General features: G+C 41.1%; 1 protein-coding gene across 29 annotated transcripts in view; it reads right to left on the reverse strand.

Moving 5' to 3' along the window:
- Positions 1-15,135, reverse strand: part of DOCK9 (dedicator of cytokinesis 9) — a 289,534-nt gene that overhangs the window by 206,534 nt on the left and 67,865 nt on the right. For 7 of the 29 annotated variants that reach the window (XM_031001241.3, XM_055359990.2, XM_055359993.2 and 4 more), the window contains exon 1: positions 12,078-12,777. The exons of 6 other annotated variants lie outside the window; for them this stretch is intronic. In XM_031001241.3, coding sequence (XP_030857101.2) covers positions 12,078-12,239 — 162 coding nt within the window. In that variant the 5' untranslated portion in view covers positions 12,240-12,777. Of the gene's footprint in view, positions 1-12,077; positions 12,784-15,135 lie in introns of those variants that run through there. 16 more of the 29 variants (XM_055359980.2, XM_055359981.2, XM_055359984.2 and 13 more) reach the window with 5 other exon arrangements.

A 15,135-nucleotide genomic window follows, 5' to 3' on the forward strand; every position in this document is an offset into this window, starting at 1 on the left:
TGAATACGCTCACCAGGAGATCTCATCCCCTTCCATCCTTCATTACCAGACATCTGTCCGTGCTAGGATCCACACTCTAGCTGTGGTCCTACTAGTCGCATCCCACTGGTTTACATGTTGTGATGTGCTAAACCTCAAACTCAAGATGTCTGGAACTGAAATCCTCCTTTCCCAGTTCTTCCTGATCCATTCCTTCAGTGCTCCCACCTCAGCAGGTGGCACCCTGGAGGTGCCCAGGGCACAAATACGAACACTCTTGACTCCTTCCTCTCTTATTGAACTGCCAAATCTCTCATTTAACACTCTCTTAAATCTTCTATCTCCTCCACCACCTGCTTCAGGCCACCATCACCTGTGACCTTCCAATGACCTCCTCACTAGTGTTCCTATCTTGAGACCTCTCCTTTCTCTAAGCCGTTATCCACCCTGCAGGATAAGTACAGTATGAGATTCATTAAAAACATGAACGTGTTTCTTTAAAACCTTCACTAAATGGCTTCCCTCTAATACAGGAATAAAGTTCCAACAAGACCCACCATGATATGTCCCCTGCTTACCTCTCCAGCCTCACTGGTCACCCTTCTACTCCCACCATTGTCCTACAGCCTGATAAGACCCTCCAGCACTGTGGAATTACTAGCAGCTCCAAGGAGCCCTCAGCTCTCCCTCCTTGGGACTTTGCTCCCTCTGCAGAAATGTCCCTCTCCTTCTCCTTCACCTGGTTAAATCCTCCTACAAGGACCCCTGCATAGGTGCTTGTGGTACCTGTGCTTACCCCCATCATGGCCCATATCCCACGTGGCAGCCTTATGGGCCCTCTGAGAGCAGAGATTATGACTCTTTCATATCATACCACCCTGTAATTGGCAAGCATCCAATGGATGTCTGAGAACTGAAGAAAATATGGGAGGTTTGGGGAGAACAAGGAAAAGACCTCAGGATTCTCTTCCAGTTGTTCTTCAACAATAAAGAAAGCACAGGAAATAATAAGTTACAAGACTGAGTCTTTGATAATGTTGTTACCTGTTTCTTAAGCCTAGAAAACATACAGGAAATACCAAACATCCATAAAACTATTTAGCATATAGGACTGCATCTGAGAATCCCATAAACACTCTCACTACACAGACTCTACAAAGGCAGAACCTACTCAAGAAGCAGAGAAAACACCTATCATCGGCAATTGGCTCCAAGTGGTCCCTCTGCTTCTGTTCACCAGTCATTTCTACTTTGAGTCTCCTAGGATATGTGTTTTTCCTTGGCAGAGAAACAAATGCTGATTGAAACGTATCCTAGGATGAGGTCATTCATTGTTCATTGACATTTGAAAAATAGTAAAGTACACCTTTATTCAATATTCTAGTACTGCATTGACCAAAAAACTATAGAGACACACACACACACACACACACACACACACACAGTCACATGTACTTCACACACACATATTCATATCCAAACCTTCGTATACACTATAAAATCTAGTTAAGGAGGGAAATTAATTATCCTTAGAATTTGTATAATGTATAAAAGGAAAACCAGAATGTACTCTTCATCTATAAATGTACAGATATATTTCCTGCAGACATGAATAGACTTTGTTTGGAAACTCTGCTAGCACCTTTGCTTATATTTTGCTGGGACTTCTTTTGTTAGCAAAGACCGGATATACCAAAAAAAAAAAAAAGAGTAGATTCAAATCAAGGTTACTTGAGGATGCAGCTGCCACGTTGGAATTTTTCTTTCATCAAAATGCCCCAGAGAGTCCATATAAAGACAAGCTTGATCTATTTTATGAACAGGCTATTTACTGAGGAAACAAACCTACAAATATAATTAACTGTTCACTTAAACCTTAACCCTTAGCTCCTGAATCTTAACCAATATGTCTCATAAGATCACTTAATTCAGCAACTTACGCAGTACAGTCTGTTTATTCTATCTTTAAATTATAGAATTTATGTCTCTCCCCAAATTTCTTGTTTTCATTTTTCCTGAATTGCAATTAAACCGACAGCTGGATAAGAACCTTGCTTTTGCAGTGCACAGAGAACACTAAAGAAAAAAATGGGGAGTAGGGGAAAAAGGAAAAGGCTTTAGGGTTTTCTTCCAATTGTTGCAAAGCTTAGTATATAAAAGAACATAAAATATAATAAAGGCAGTATCACAAACCACTGAGTAAGGAATGGATTATTCAACATGGGACTGGGAAAAATGGGTATTGAGGTTGAGTAGGAAATTGAATTAGGATATCAACTAAACTATATATCCAAATAAATTCTAAATCTACTAAAGCAGGGCACAGCAAACTTTTTGCAAAGGGCCAGCTAGTAAATATTTTAGGTCAGCTGATAATATTTATCAGGTGACTTTATCAGCTGACTTAAATAAGTGTCTGTCCTAATGACTCAACTCTAGCACCATTAAAGCAGGCCTGGACAATATAAAAAAAACAAGTGTGGCTATGTGGCAATAAAACTTTATTTACAAAAACAGACAGCAGGACAGATTTGCCCCATAGACTTAGTCTGCTAACCCTGAGGGGAAAAGACAAATAGTAAATAAACAAACAAATTCCAAAAGAAAATACTGGTGAATATCTGATCTCAGATAGGTAAGAATTTCTAAGCATAAAGGTAATGGAAGAAACCACAGAGGAAAAGATGGTTATGTATACCATTTACATTCAAACCTCAGTTAGTAAAATAAGTACCATAAAGAAATTAAACAAAATCAAAAGGCAAATGACAAAACAGAGAAACACGTGATGAATATAATGAAGGATTTAGAGTTTGAAAGGTGTATCTTTTGTTTCTCAAACTGGCAAAAATGATGCTAGCCAGGATCATATATAAAAAAAGCACTAATAGTCCCTGCTGCTAGGAGTGTAACTTGGATCAGTCATCACACAATAAAACAATATGCCTTAATAGGCCTTTAAAAAATTCATTCTTGCCTTCGCAAGTTCACTTTTATAAATCTAGCCTACAAAAATAATTATAGATCCACACAGATTTTTGGGTAAAGATGTCTTCTGTAATCTCGATTTATAACAACCTAAATACTGAACAACAGAGAAGTATTTAAATAAATTCCAGTACATATATTACAATGGAATACTATACATATGTTAAATCATGTTTTAGCAGAACTTTATGGGCATAAGAAAATGCTCATAATAAAATATGGTAAGTGAAAAATGCATCAGAAATTTTTATGGACAAGTATCCCTTTTTAAATATTTGCATAAGCAGAGAAAAATATCAGAAAACACATACCACAAATCAAGCAGTTTTGGTTTCTGGGCTGTGAGTTATGGGTGATTTTTGTTTTCCTCTTATTCTTCTTTGTGGTCTCTAAATTTTCTACAGTACTTATGTATTCTAAATATAAAAGACAACAAATGTTACTTTTAAAAAGCAAAAAGCATGGTGGGGTGTGGTGGCTCACACCTGTAATCCCAGCACTTTGGGAGGCCAAGGTGGGTGAATCACTTGAGTTCAGGAGTTCGAGACCAACCTGACAACAAGGTGAAAACCCATCTCTATAAGAAATACAAAAAGTTAGCTAGGCATGGTGGTGCTTGTCTGTAGTCCCAATTACTCAGGAGGCTTAGGTGGCAGGATGGTTTGAGCCCAGGAGGCAGAGGCTTTAGTGAGCCAAGACTGCGCCACTGTACTCCAGCCTGGGTGACAGAGCCAGACCCTGTCTCAAAAAAATAAAATTTAGGCCGGGTGCAGTGGTTCACGCCTGTAATCCCAGCACTTTGAGAGGCAGAGGCGGGTGGATCACGAGGTCAGGAGATCAAGACCATCCTGGCCAACATGGTGAAACCCTGTCTCTACTAAAAATACAAAAATTAGCTGGGTGTGGTGGCACGTGCCTGTAATCCCAGCTACTCAGGAGGCTGAGGCACAAGAATTGCTTGAACCCAGGAGGGGGAAGTTGCAGTGAGCTAAGATTGCGCCACTGCACTCAAGCCTGGTGACGGAAGAAGACTCCATCTCAAAAAAAATAAAAATAAAAATTTAATTTAATTTAAAAATTTAAAAATAAAAAGCAAAAAGGTCACTGCTTCTCACTAAGGCCATGGGAGAAATAGAAATCAACTTCAGCAAAGCAGTAGCAGCTTTATTCATCTGTTTCTACTCAGTATTTCTGCTGCTGCTCTTTACTTCTGAATATCCATGAAATAGCTATATCAACTCTAAAAGGGTGAAGACCTCTCAGAACACATTCCAGCCCCCACAATGGAACATTTCAGAACTCTCCTGGGATGTTTAAGAATGCTCATGATCATGCTTCCAGAAGTAGAGGCAAAATTAGTGCTAATTTGAACCCTGATATGACTGTGTTACTTGCCTAAGTATACAGCAATCTAAGTCACTGTATTCTGTTCAACAGGTGACCCCATCATCAACTTCATAAATAGCAATGATGAAAACAAACTGCTTGAAGTCAGAAGAGGTGAACACAAACTTTCTTATCTTGAATTTTTAAAAATCTCCAAATAATCTTTCTGGAGGGCAGTCTGGCTATACATACCAAAATCCTTTAACAAGTAAATATATTTTGAGCTAGCTACTCCAGATCTGGAAATCTGCTAAGAAAACAATTGTATAAATGTTTAAAGTATATATGCATAGATATTTATCACAACATTTATAATTGGAAAGGAAAATGGAAGAGAAGGTATAGGTTAAATAAAATGTTACATCTGTAAAATGAAATGACACCATTAAGAATGAGACATAAATGTCCATTCATTGACATGAACAGATGTTTATGATATATTGTGCAGCCTCTCTCTCTCTCTCTCTCTCTATATATATATATATATATTTTTTTTTTTTTTTTTTTTTTGAGACAAAGTCTCATTCTTGTCCCCCAGGCCGAAGTGCAATGGTGTGATCTCAGCTCACTGCAACCTCCGCCTCCCGGGGTTCAAGCAATTCTCCTGCCTCAGCCCCCCGAGTAGCTGGGATTATAGGTGCCTGCCACCACACCCAGCTAATTTTTGTATTTTTAGTAGAGACGGGGTTTTACCATGTTGGCCAGGCTGGTCTCAATCTCCTGACCTCAGGTGATCTGCTCGCCTTGACCTCCCAAAGTGCTGGGATTACAGGCATGAGCCACCGCGCCCGGCCCATGTGGAGTCTCTTGAAAGCAAGATACAAGACTATATAACATAACAACATTCTTCTTATACTCTACTTGTATCTTAGTCATCTAAAGCTGCTACAACAAAATACTATAGACTGGGTGGCTAAGCAACAGAAATGTATTTTCTCACCATTCTAAGACTGGAAGTCTGAGATCAGGGTGCCAGTATGGTCAGGGCCTGGTGAAGGCTATCTTGGCTTCTTCCAGTGTCCTCACTTGAGTTGGGGGGGTCCCAGGAGGATCATTTCCTCTTTAAGGCCACAGTACTATAAGATTAGGGCCCCGCCTTTATGACTTCATGTAACCTTAATTACCTCCTAAAGACCCTATTGCCAAACACAGTCCCATTAGGGGTTAGAGCTTCAACATATGAATTAGGGAGGTAGGGGACACAATTCAGTCCATTGCAACTTGTTACATATATTTTTATGAATAGTGGTATTTGTGAACGATATCTGGAAAGGTTGTGTCTCAAAATGTTTAAAACAGCCGTTGTCTCTGTGTTCCTGGACACTGGCATGCTTAGTTTCTACAATAAGTGTGCATTACTAGTTTATAGTTTAATAAATATTAAAGCAAAGGAATCCCACTGATAAATAAGATAGTATATTTTAACAAAGCTCTGGGGAAAGGTCTGGCCCTCTCTCGTGCTCACACACATTGGCTGCACTCACGAAAAGCAGCCACAATAGAGCAGGGCAATCTTAGTTATGACACAGGAAATGGATCAAGGAATCAGAGCAGACTGTTCCTTGAAAACATCAGCCTAGTTTACTGTTGTGATCAAAACAGACAACAAAATCCACCGGGCATCATTAGGAAAAATATTAGAACTAAAATGGAAAACAGCCTACCCAAACCATGGTGCTGTGACCAGACTTGGACCCAAAGAGTATTCTGGCACTAGAAGGCAGCCAAGCAGGCTCCAGGCCTTCATGACACCTCGAGGCAGATAAAACCGATATAAATGTACAAGAAAAAGCCATGAGAACACCTAAGATAATCAAGATCTAGCCTCTACTTTCCCTGCCTGCCTCCAGCTAACAGGTATTATTATTCCATTTTCACATACCTTGTCACTGATTATTCACTTACCTCTCAGCCAGCCCCCGAGATCCCACCTGTCCCCACCCCCAAACCCACAGACACACAAGCAGGATGGGGGCTTTCAGGGGCCAGAAAGCATATCATCTTCAACTCTGCTGTCTTTGCACAGTGCACACATTCAACAAATGACTGTTAAATAAGTACATGATCAATTAAAGGATTTTGTTCATAGCCAGTAGGTTTTTCTCATTAGAAAAGACTGTTTAGTCCTTCGGGACTGTTTGGGGAGATTAAAGTGGTCTGATAAAAGTTTATATAGTACTAAAGTCTGAAGACATGTTGAAGACAGTTAGGAAATCTTGTAATGACAGAGACATGAAAAACTTTAAGGTTTTAAGGCCATAAGGTAAAAAAAAAAAGAGAGAAATATTAATTTACAATGGGTAAAATTACAGCTGCATTATCCCAACATGTCACAAAAGAAACTGAAGACAAGTTTATTTTCTCCTCTTGTGACAAGCACTTTGCCTGTATTACTGCTCTTCATTAAGCAGCTGACAGGGTCCTAGCTGCTGTTAAAGTTCTAACTGAGCAAGTTCTTCCACTTCAGTTATAATTGGCAAAAACAGAACATGTTGAGAATAACCCAACAGCTCTTCAATTCTTCCACAGCTACTTGATGTGGAATATGATATTGGTAGCTATGAGTAAAATAGGTCAATCCTAGCCAATAAGGCTAGCCCCATCACAAACTTGCCTAGACAAGGAAAAATTGAGTGACAATGTGTTTTGTTTCAGCCCAAGCTTCCTTCTGAACCTCCACTGGAGATTCTAGGCTGAGCTATCCTTTCCTGTCCTCAGACAGTACCTGCATGTCCCATGTGTCAGCGTCCCCATCATTTTTGTACACTCAGCACACATAAGCAATCAAGACTGCTTCCTAAATGAGTTGAACACAGTCAATTAATCAGAAAAGGGGAAATACTTTAGGAAAAATCTACACTCAGGAATAAAATCTTTCCAAATCAGTCTTGTCCCTCAACTGTGGTAGAATTACTAGTCAAAATGTAGGTGTCTATACTTGAAATTCAGCCTGTCCACAACTGCCAGAGAAGTACATCTCCTAATGTAGCGCCCACCATACGGCTGATTCACTGTTTAAATATAAATTCCAGTAGGAGCCTGAACAGCCCTAGCCTTACAAAGCTAAATCCTGCACTCAAGACATCTGTTTGTTACTTCAGAGCCATCCTTAGTGATGGTAAAAAGGCTTTTTCTTCACTATATGCTTCTCTGTTACCCTTTTTACCTTTTTGAGTCAGGGTCTCACTCAGTCGCCCAGGCCGGAGTGCAATGGCGCAATCTCGGCTTACTGCAACCTACACCTCCCAGGTTCAAGTGACACTCCTGCCTCAGCCTCCTGAGTAGCTGGGATTACAGGCAGTGCCACCATGCCCGGCTAACTTTTGTATTTTTAGTAGAGACAAGGTTTCACCATGTTGGTCAAGCTGGTCTTGAACTCCTGACCTCAAGTGATCCACCCACTTCGGCCTCCCAAGGTGCTGGGACTACAGGCATGTGCCACCATGCCCGGCCTTACCTTTTAATTTATATTGTAACTTATTCCAAAAGGATTTAAAGTGATTTACATATATACATAATAAAATTTAAAAGTATTTTAATAAGCAGATGATAAAAAGCAGACTGATAAAATGGCAGGTAATATAAAAAAATAAGCAAAGTTGAAGGGCAATATAGAAGTCATTTTGAAAAAGCCTAGAACCTGCTAGAATTTGGTCATATGTTTGGAAATAAGCTTTAACAGTTAACTGATGACTTGGCTGGGATCAGTTACATGAACCAGACTGTATATAAAATGAAAACAAAGTAGTTCCTCATGAAAAGCACAACCATTCATATTATGAAGAGAAGAAATTTATTCCAGGGCTCCTCATAAAAGGAACACCAAAAAACAGAAATGACAATGATTATAACAGCTAACAATTAACACTTATGTGCAAGACAATCACCTAGGAACTTTAGACATACTCACTCATTTAATAGCCCTATGAGGCAAGTACCATTATTATCTACAAATAGCAGATAAGGAAACTGAGGAACAGAGTGGTTAAGTAAATTGCCCAAAGTCACACAACTATTAAGTTGTGAATTTAAGAGGATTCAAACCCCAAAGGCTGTCTCCAGTATCAGCATTCTTTTTTTGTTTGTTTGTTTGTCTGAGACACGGTCTCCTTCTGTCAACAGAGCTTGAGTGCAGTGGTGCAATCACAGCTCACTGTGGCCTCAACCTCCAGGACTCAAGTGATCCTCCAGCCTCAGCATCCCAAGTAGCTGGGGCTACTTGGCATGCACCACCACGCCCAGCTAATCTTTGTATTTTTTGTACAGACGGGGTTTCACCATGTTGCTCAGGCTGGTCTCGAACTCCTGGCTGTCCACCTGCCTTAGCCTCCCAAAGTGCTGGGACTACAGGTGTGAGCCACAGCGCCCAGCCCAGAATCAGCACTCTTAACCACCATACTACAGTGCCTCTTGCCATTCCAATAGCAAGTAAGCAATGCCCTCAATAACATCCTTATAGTAGATTCCACTTTCTTAAGTATGTTTCTTACGACGTGCTTCAGTATAGGGCAAGAAAAAATCACAAAGCTTAGATCAGAAACAGAAATTCCACTGAGGACGAACTAGGCAGACCAGGCATGTGGTTCTCTGACAGATGGATAGATATTTGGGACATCTAGGGTCTTCAGAAGAATGGGTGGCCTCGAGCCCTTTAGGCCATCCTTCATGAATGTTACATTCCCTCCACAAAGGCTTGGTGCACACTGAGTAGCTGAAGTAGGGATTTTGCTTTCTGAGGGCAGGTGAAATACAGCTCTTACCTGATGACAGTTAAGGCAGAATCACAGGCTGGAGTCACCACCTGAGCTGGAGGTAGGACAGACATCCTACCCAAGCTGAGAACCCTGGTGCAAACCCACATATGAAGATAAAGTCAGCCTATCTTTGCATGGGGGTGACCCAAGGAAGTACCAATGGGCAGGGCTCCCTTAAGAAATGCGTCATCAATAGAGGTAGTCTGGACAATATCCAATTGTCAGTCATTACCACTGCAAGCCCAGCGAACATTCAGCCATGAACCACACAACTTCTTGGTGTGTGTTCTTGGTAACCATGACAGAAGGGTTAGAAGCACACCTCTAGGGAGTGGAATGGTCAGCAGGCTCAGAGAGATCATTAACAGAGAGCCAGTTACTGTTTGGAGAAACTAAAAATTTAAAAAAACACACATTTTGGCTTTAGAATAAATGATTTTAACTAATCTTCTCAGTAGTTTCTCCAAGTTCAAGTTCAGGACCGTAAAGCCATTTCATCAGTATTCCCTCATTGATTGAGCATTTACTATAGAGCCAGGCACTGTTCTAGCTGTTAGGAGAAGAGCAGTGAATAAAGCGCACAAAAATCCCAGGCATCATGAATCTGATTCTTTTTTTTTTAAGCAATAGGATCTTGCTTTGTTTCCCAGGCTGGAGTGCAGTGGTGCACTCACAGCTCACTGTAAACTTGAACTCCTAGGCTCAAGTGACCCTCCCGCTTCAGCCTCCTGAGTAGCTGGGACTACAGGTGTGTGTCAACATATGTCTGGGTAATTATTTTGTTGTTGTTGTTGTTGGTAGAAACAAGGTCTTGCTATGTTGTCCAGGCTGGTCTCGAACTCATGGCCTCAAGCAATCCTCCTGCCTTGGCCTCCCAAAGCACTGGGATTACAGGCGTGAGCCACCACACACGTGGCCATGAATCTTGTTCTTGTTGTACTATAAGTGTACTTCTAGTAACACATACTACTAATTACTATTACTACGCTTATGCTGTTATTCTGGACAAAGAATACGTCAGGTGAAGAAGAAACTATACAGGATCTGGGGAAAGGTGTGCCGGGGCATTTTAGGGTTAAGCAGGGGGTCATAGGAGCCTCACTGAGAAGGGGGTCTGAGCAAAGGCCAGGCAATGAATGGTGCAATCCCTGGTGGAGATGTCCTGGGAAGTAGAAACAGCAAGGCAGCCTGGGTGCCCAGAACGAGGTGAGGAATGAGCAGCAGAGAAATAGACACACAGGTGAAGAGAAGGAGGAAGTGCTAGGCAGTGCTGGAGACGGGGCTGGAGGCCGCTGTAAAGATTCTGCATTTGACCCTGAGCTGCAGAAGGTCCAGAGCAGAGGAGTGACATGGTCTGACTCGTTTTCAGAGGGCCACTCTGCTGCGTGCAGAAGAGGTCCCAGAGGTCAAGGACACCAACAGAGAGACAAGCATGGAGTGAGAGGGTGCATCTTTCCATCCAGCAGCACCTCTGCCACATGCACAGACGGCCTGCTGGTGCAGGCAAGAGTGGTGGGCAAAGAGCAGCCAACAGGATGCATGACAGCAGTGTTCTAGAATCCCAGACCCAGAGCTCTGACAGAGCCCCTGGCAGGTTACTCTTCCCCCAGGCAATAAAAGAGAAAAGAAAAACAAGCAGAATCCCTTAAAGTCAGGTTAACCAAAGACAAGTCAGTCTGGCCTGAGGGAGCAGAAGCTTGCCGCATGGGAGGGGCATTGCCATTACTGGCCCAAGCAGGTCCCAGGCTGTCTGGTTATGGATACACTAATGGAACAGAGCGCTATAAGGAGCTAGTCCTTCTAATCTCTGATACCAGTTATTCGCAAAAGCATATTCCAAAATACCTCAGAGCTTAAAATATTTAACAGTTAATATAGCACCACTTAAATTCCAACATACATAACACTGACTTGCAAAATGCATCTGATGCCTTGAGTGATGCTCTCCTTTCTTCCTCCCACATATTGCAAGTGCTAACATAAGACCCTCCATAAAATGCATCCTCTCTCTGGGTTCCCGCAGGCTGGGACCACCCAATCTGATCACAAGGGCATATGACATGCCAATACCCCCTTCTCAGTCTCAGATGGTAGCCTCACCAGCCGGGAAAGGTCTCAGCGTTTCTGCATGCTTCGCTGTACCAAGCAGCTGCTGGCAAGACACACACAGAAACTCTGAGATATATTTGTCCCCACTCATTTTGACAAAAGCTGTGAGAAGAACAGAAGGAAAAATGGCAAGGCATCCTGAGAGAGGAAGAGACCCATATGTGGCTCCTCACAAACCTGGTGCTGGTGGGAAGGCCACAAGAGGCACACCCATCTGTGACTTGACACCTCTTCATGCCTGATAAAGGGACAGAACACGGAAGTGTCATGTCAAACTGCACTTCCTCTCGCTCTCAAGACCCTTCACCCCAAAACATGTTAAGTAGCTGGATTTTTTTAAAAAATAAAACTATAAATATTTGTCTCATACCCATCATAGTTTTCTTTCATGCTCCCTTTAAATTTCTCCACCACCCCCACCCCCCCCATCAAGGACTGGCCATAAGCCATTAGTAAGAAAAACCTGGCCAACTAGAAGACTGGAATGTAAAGGGGCTAAATAATTCACTATCACTGGGAGAGGGTTCACATATATAATGCCCTAAATATACACTTAACCACATATTATTTCTAGGACTATACCAAGAACATGTAAGCTGATAAAGCTACATTAGAAAACTATTCTTTAATAAAATATCTTATTCCTTTCTCTGTATGTATTTAGCTTTGATGACTACATGGCATTCTCACACATACAAACACTCACTTCATAATTTAAACTTAAGGCCACTAATTACCCATTTATACACACAGACTACATACATATAAGTACACTTAAATAAATATATTTGCTTTACAAGTAAAGACTAGTTTATTCTAACACCATTAAACTACTTGTTAATTAAGCAAGATAGCATTTACCAGCCAGGAGGAGATCAATAGTTCTGAATCTTCTTTTGTCCAATTGTATGCTGTATATTCAAGGGCATTATTCTCTCCTTGCTGTTTGCACATATAAGCACAGTTTCTTTCAAAAACGGTGCGGATGCCTTTAAACAGAATCACACTAGTAGTGCAACCCATCCCCAAGGTGTGGATGTTCAGTTTCTTAGCAATCTCTACTCCATTTCCACATCCTCTTCCTTGGCTCTTCCGAAACAGGCTCCCACTGTACCATCTTCATGACAAGCAGTCACCGGTACCGGAACAGAAGGGAAGCTCTGAGCTGCCGTACTAGAATCCGCTCCTGCTCAACAGCCTGACAAAAAATCCAGACTCCGAGTGTAAAACAGGAGGGGTGGTGCAAACACAAGATGACACACCTCGGATGCACCAAACCTTTAAAGTATCGTTTTTCTAGCTGATTGCTTCACTCTTAATACCAAAGAACAAATAAGCAGGAGATTTACATGTGGCTCTACTGGAAAACTGCCGGCTCCTGTGATTTGCTTGGGATTGTTCTGAATCTCAGAACCTGCCCAAAATGAAAAAGACAGTGCCAGACAGCCACACTGCTGCAGATGCTGCTGGGAGGCACAAAGAATGTTCATCTGCTGCAAGAAATCGCTCTCCCAGAATGCTTAGCCTAGCATCTATATTAGCAAACATCTCTTTCCTTGACCTAAATATGCTGTTTATTTAATCCTGCATCAGCGGGAAACAGAGAAGCAAAGGAAAAAAAAAAGTCCAAAAAACGAGTGAAATCTCTAAGATGACTGCTGCTATGGAAACACATGCAAGCCCACTTCAAACAACCTTTTGCACGTATGGATAACAGCTTGCTGACAGCAAACCACAAGGGAACACAACATTGCTGTGTCGATCTTGACTTCAGCCCACCTCTACTCTTTGCTAGAGAAGGCTAGCAAGATTGCACTGCTTAAAAGGATTCTCCCGTCTCTGGTACCCAAAGATGCAAATGAGAACATGAATAAAGGGCTACCCAGTCTGGCTAGATGCATGCCTTCTGAAGCAGCACTCCAGTATGCAATGGGAAATACACGCTGAGGTCTCACAGTCAACATGATTATGTTTGGTGTGCAAGTAATCCAACTCCTTCTACTGTAGACTGAACTCAGTGACACTACACTACCTCATGTGAATCTCTGGGAATGGCTAACAGGGAAGCTTGTCAATGATATGATAACAAGTTGACTCTTGCCATTTTCCTTCTTCAACAATGAAAGGCTAACTATATAAAAAGACCATGCTGCACATACAGGAAAACTTTTCCCAGTCACAATATGTAACTAGGAAAAAAGTGATCAATCTTTTAAAATCTGCTCTGATATTATTCCTTATTTCACAAGGCAACAGATAATTTCATTTCTCTCTACAGATGTGAAAGTTAGAGTGAATTAACTGACTGAGTACCTGGGGGCTGTGTAAACCCATGTATGTAGTAAAATCATACCTGTAGGGAATACCATCCAGGCACGTGATCCCACAATGTCTGTTTTCTATGAGTAGTTTAGCCATTGGGCCCCACAGAAAAGCAAAAATCTAGGCTTATTCTCTCTCTTGTATTTTTATGCAAAGTGTGTCTGATAGCTGTACAAGATCAAAGATGGGGAGATGTTGGCCACATACAAAAAACAGGATGACCCTCTGGGGTCTAGAGCATTCCACTTCCAAAGGGTGATTCTGTGAAAACAGAGCTATAGGGTTCAAGATTACACCCAAGTTGTGACACTAGGAGAATCTTCATGCGAAATCACAATGCTGACAGATAAACAACTAGAAACTCACCTACCCAGAAACTGAATATTGGAGACTATAAAACACTAAACACATAAGTTAAATGTCAGTTTTGAGAATTCAGAAAATCTACCAATTAACCTGACTCCTATACAGCAAGAGAAATAGCTTTAAAAGCAATAGTTCATTCAACAGAAATAAAGAGAGTACCTGGAAATGTAAAATTAATTTGTTATTGTTATGACATATTTTAGACATCCTGCCTGCAGAAGCCAGGGAATATTATTTGAGATACAAAAGATTATGTTTGAACTTTACCAAGAATTAGAAGTAACCAAGCAAATTGGAAGCTGCTGGTATATGCTGTTTGATTTACTTTTAGAACCCTCCACTCGTGTTTAAAACAAGGGTCTAAATCAGGAGTGTCCAATCTTTTGACTTCCCTGGACCACACTGGAAGAAGAATAATTGTCTTGGGCCACACATAAAATATGCTAACACTAATGATAGCTAATGAGCTTAAAAAAAAAATCACAAAAAATCTCATAATGTTTTAAGAAAGTTTACAAATTTGCGTTGGGCCACATTCAAAGCCAGCCTGGGCCACATGTGGCCTGAGGGCCGCGGGTAGGACAAGCTTGGTCTAAATGGTCTCACCACAAAAAAATAAAGAAAAAAGGTAACTAAGTGAGGTGATAGGTGTGTTAGCTAACTCAATTGTGGTAATCATTTCACAATATATATCAAATCATCATATTGTATACCTTAAATTTACATAATTTTGCCAATCATATCTCAATAAAGCTAAAAAAGATAAATAAAAGTAAAAGCTAAATTTTAAAAAAACAATAAGAGAGAATGAAACAATTTCCTAACTCATTCAAAGGAAAAAGCAATGTTTTCTGGAGATAAATTAATAAAATGTTACAGTTTGAATGTGTCCCCCAAAGTTCATGAGTTAGAAACTTAATCCTCAATGGACAGTGCTGGGAAGTGGGACCTTCCAGTAGTGATTAGGGCAGAGCCTCACTGATTAATGGTGTTCTCAAAAGTGGGTTTCTAATAAAAGAATGAGGTCAGTCCCCTTTCTCTCTCTCACTCTTGCATGTTCTCTTTTCCTTCCACCTTTCACCTTCCACCACAGGATGATGTGGTTGTGGTATGAAGACCCTTACCAGCTGCTGCTGCCATGCTCTTACATCTTCCAGACTCTAGAACAGTGGGACGAATAAATTTCTGTTCATTACAAATTACCCTGTTTGCGGTATTCTGTTATAGCAGC

Source organism: Gorilla gorilla, chromosome 14 (assembly GCF_029281585.2).
Source record: "Gorilla gorilla gorilla isolate KB3781 chromosome 14, NHGRI_mGorGor1-v2.1_pri, whole genome shotgun sequence".
Classification (NCBI taxonomy): domain Eukaryota; kingdom Metazoa; phylum Chordata; class Mammalia; order Primates; family Hominidae; genus Gorilla; species Gorilla gorilla.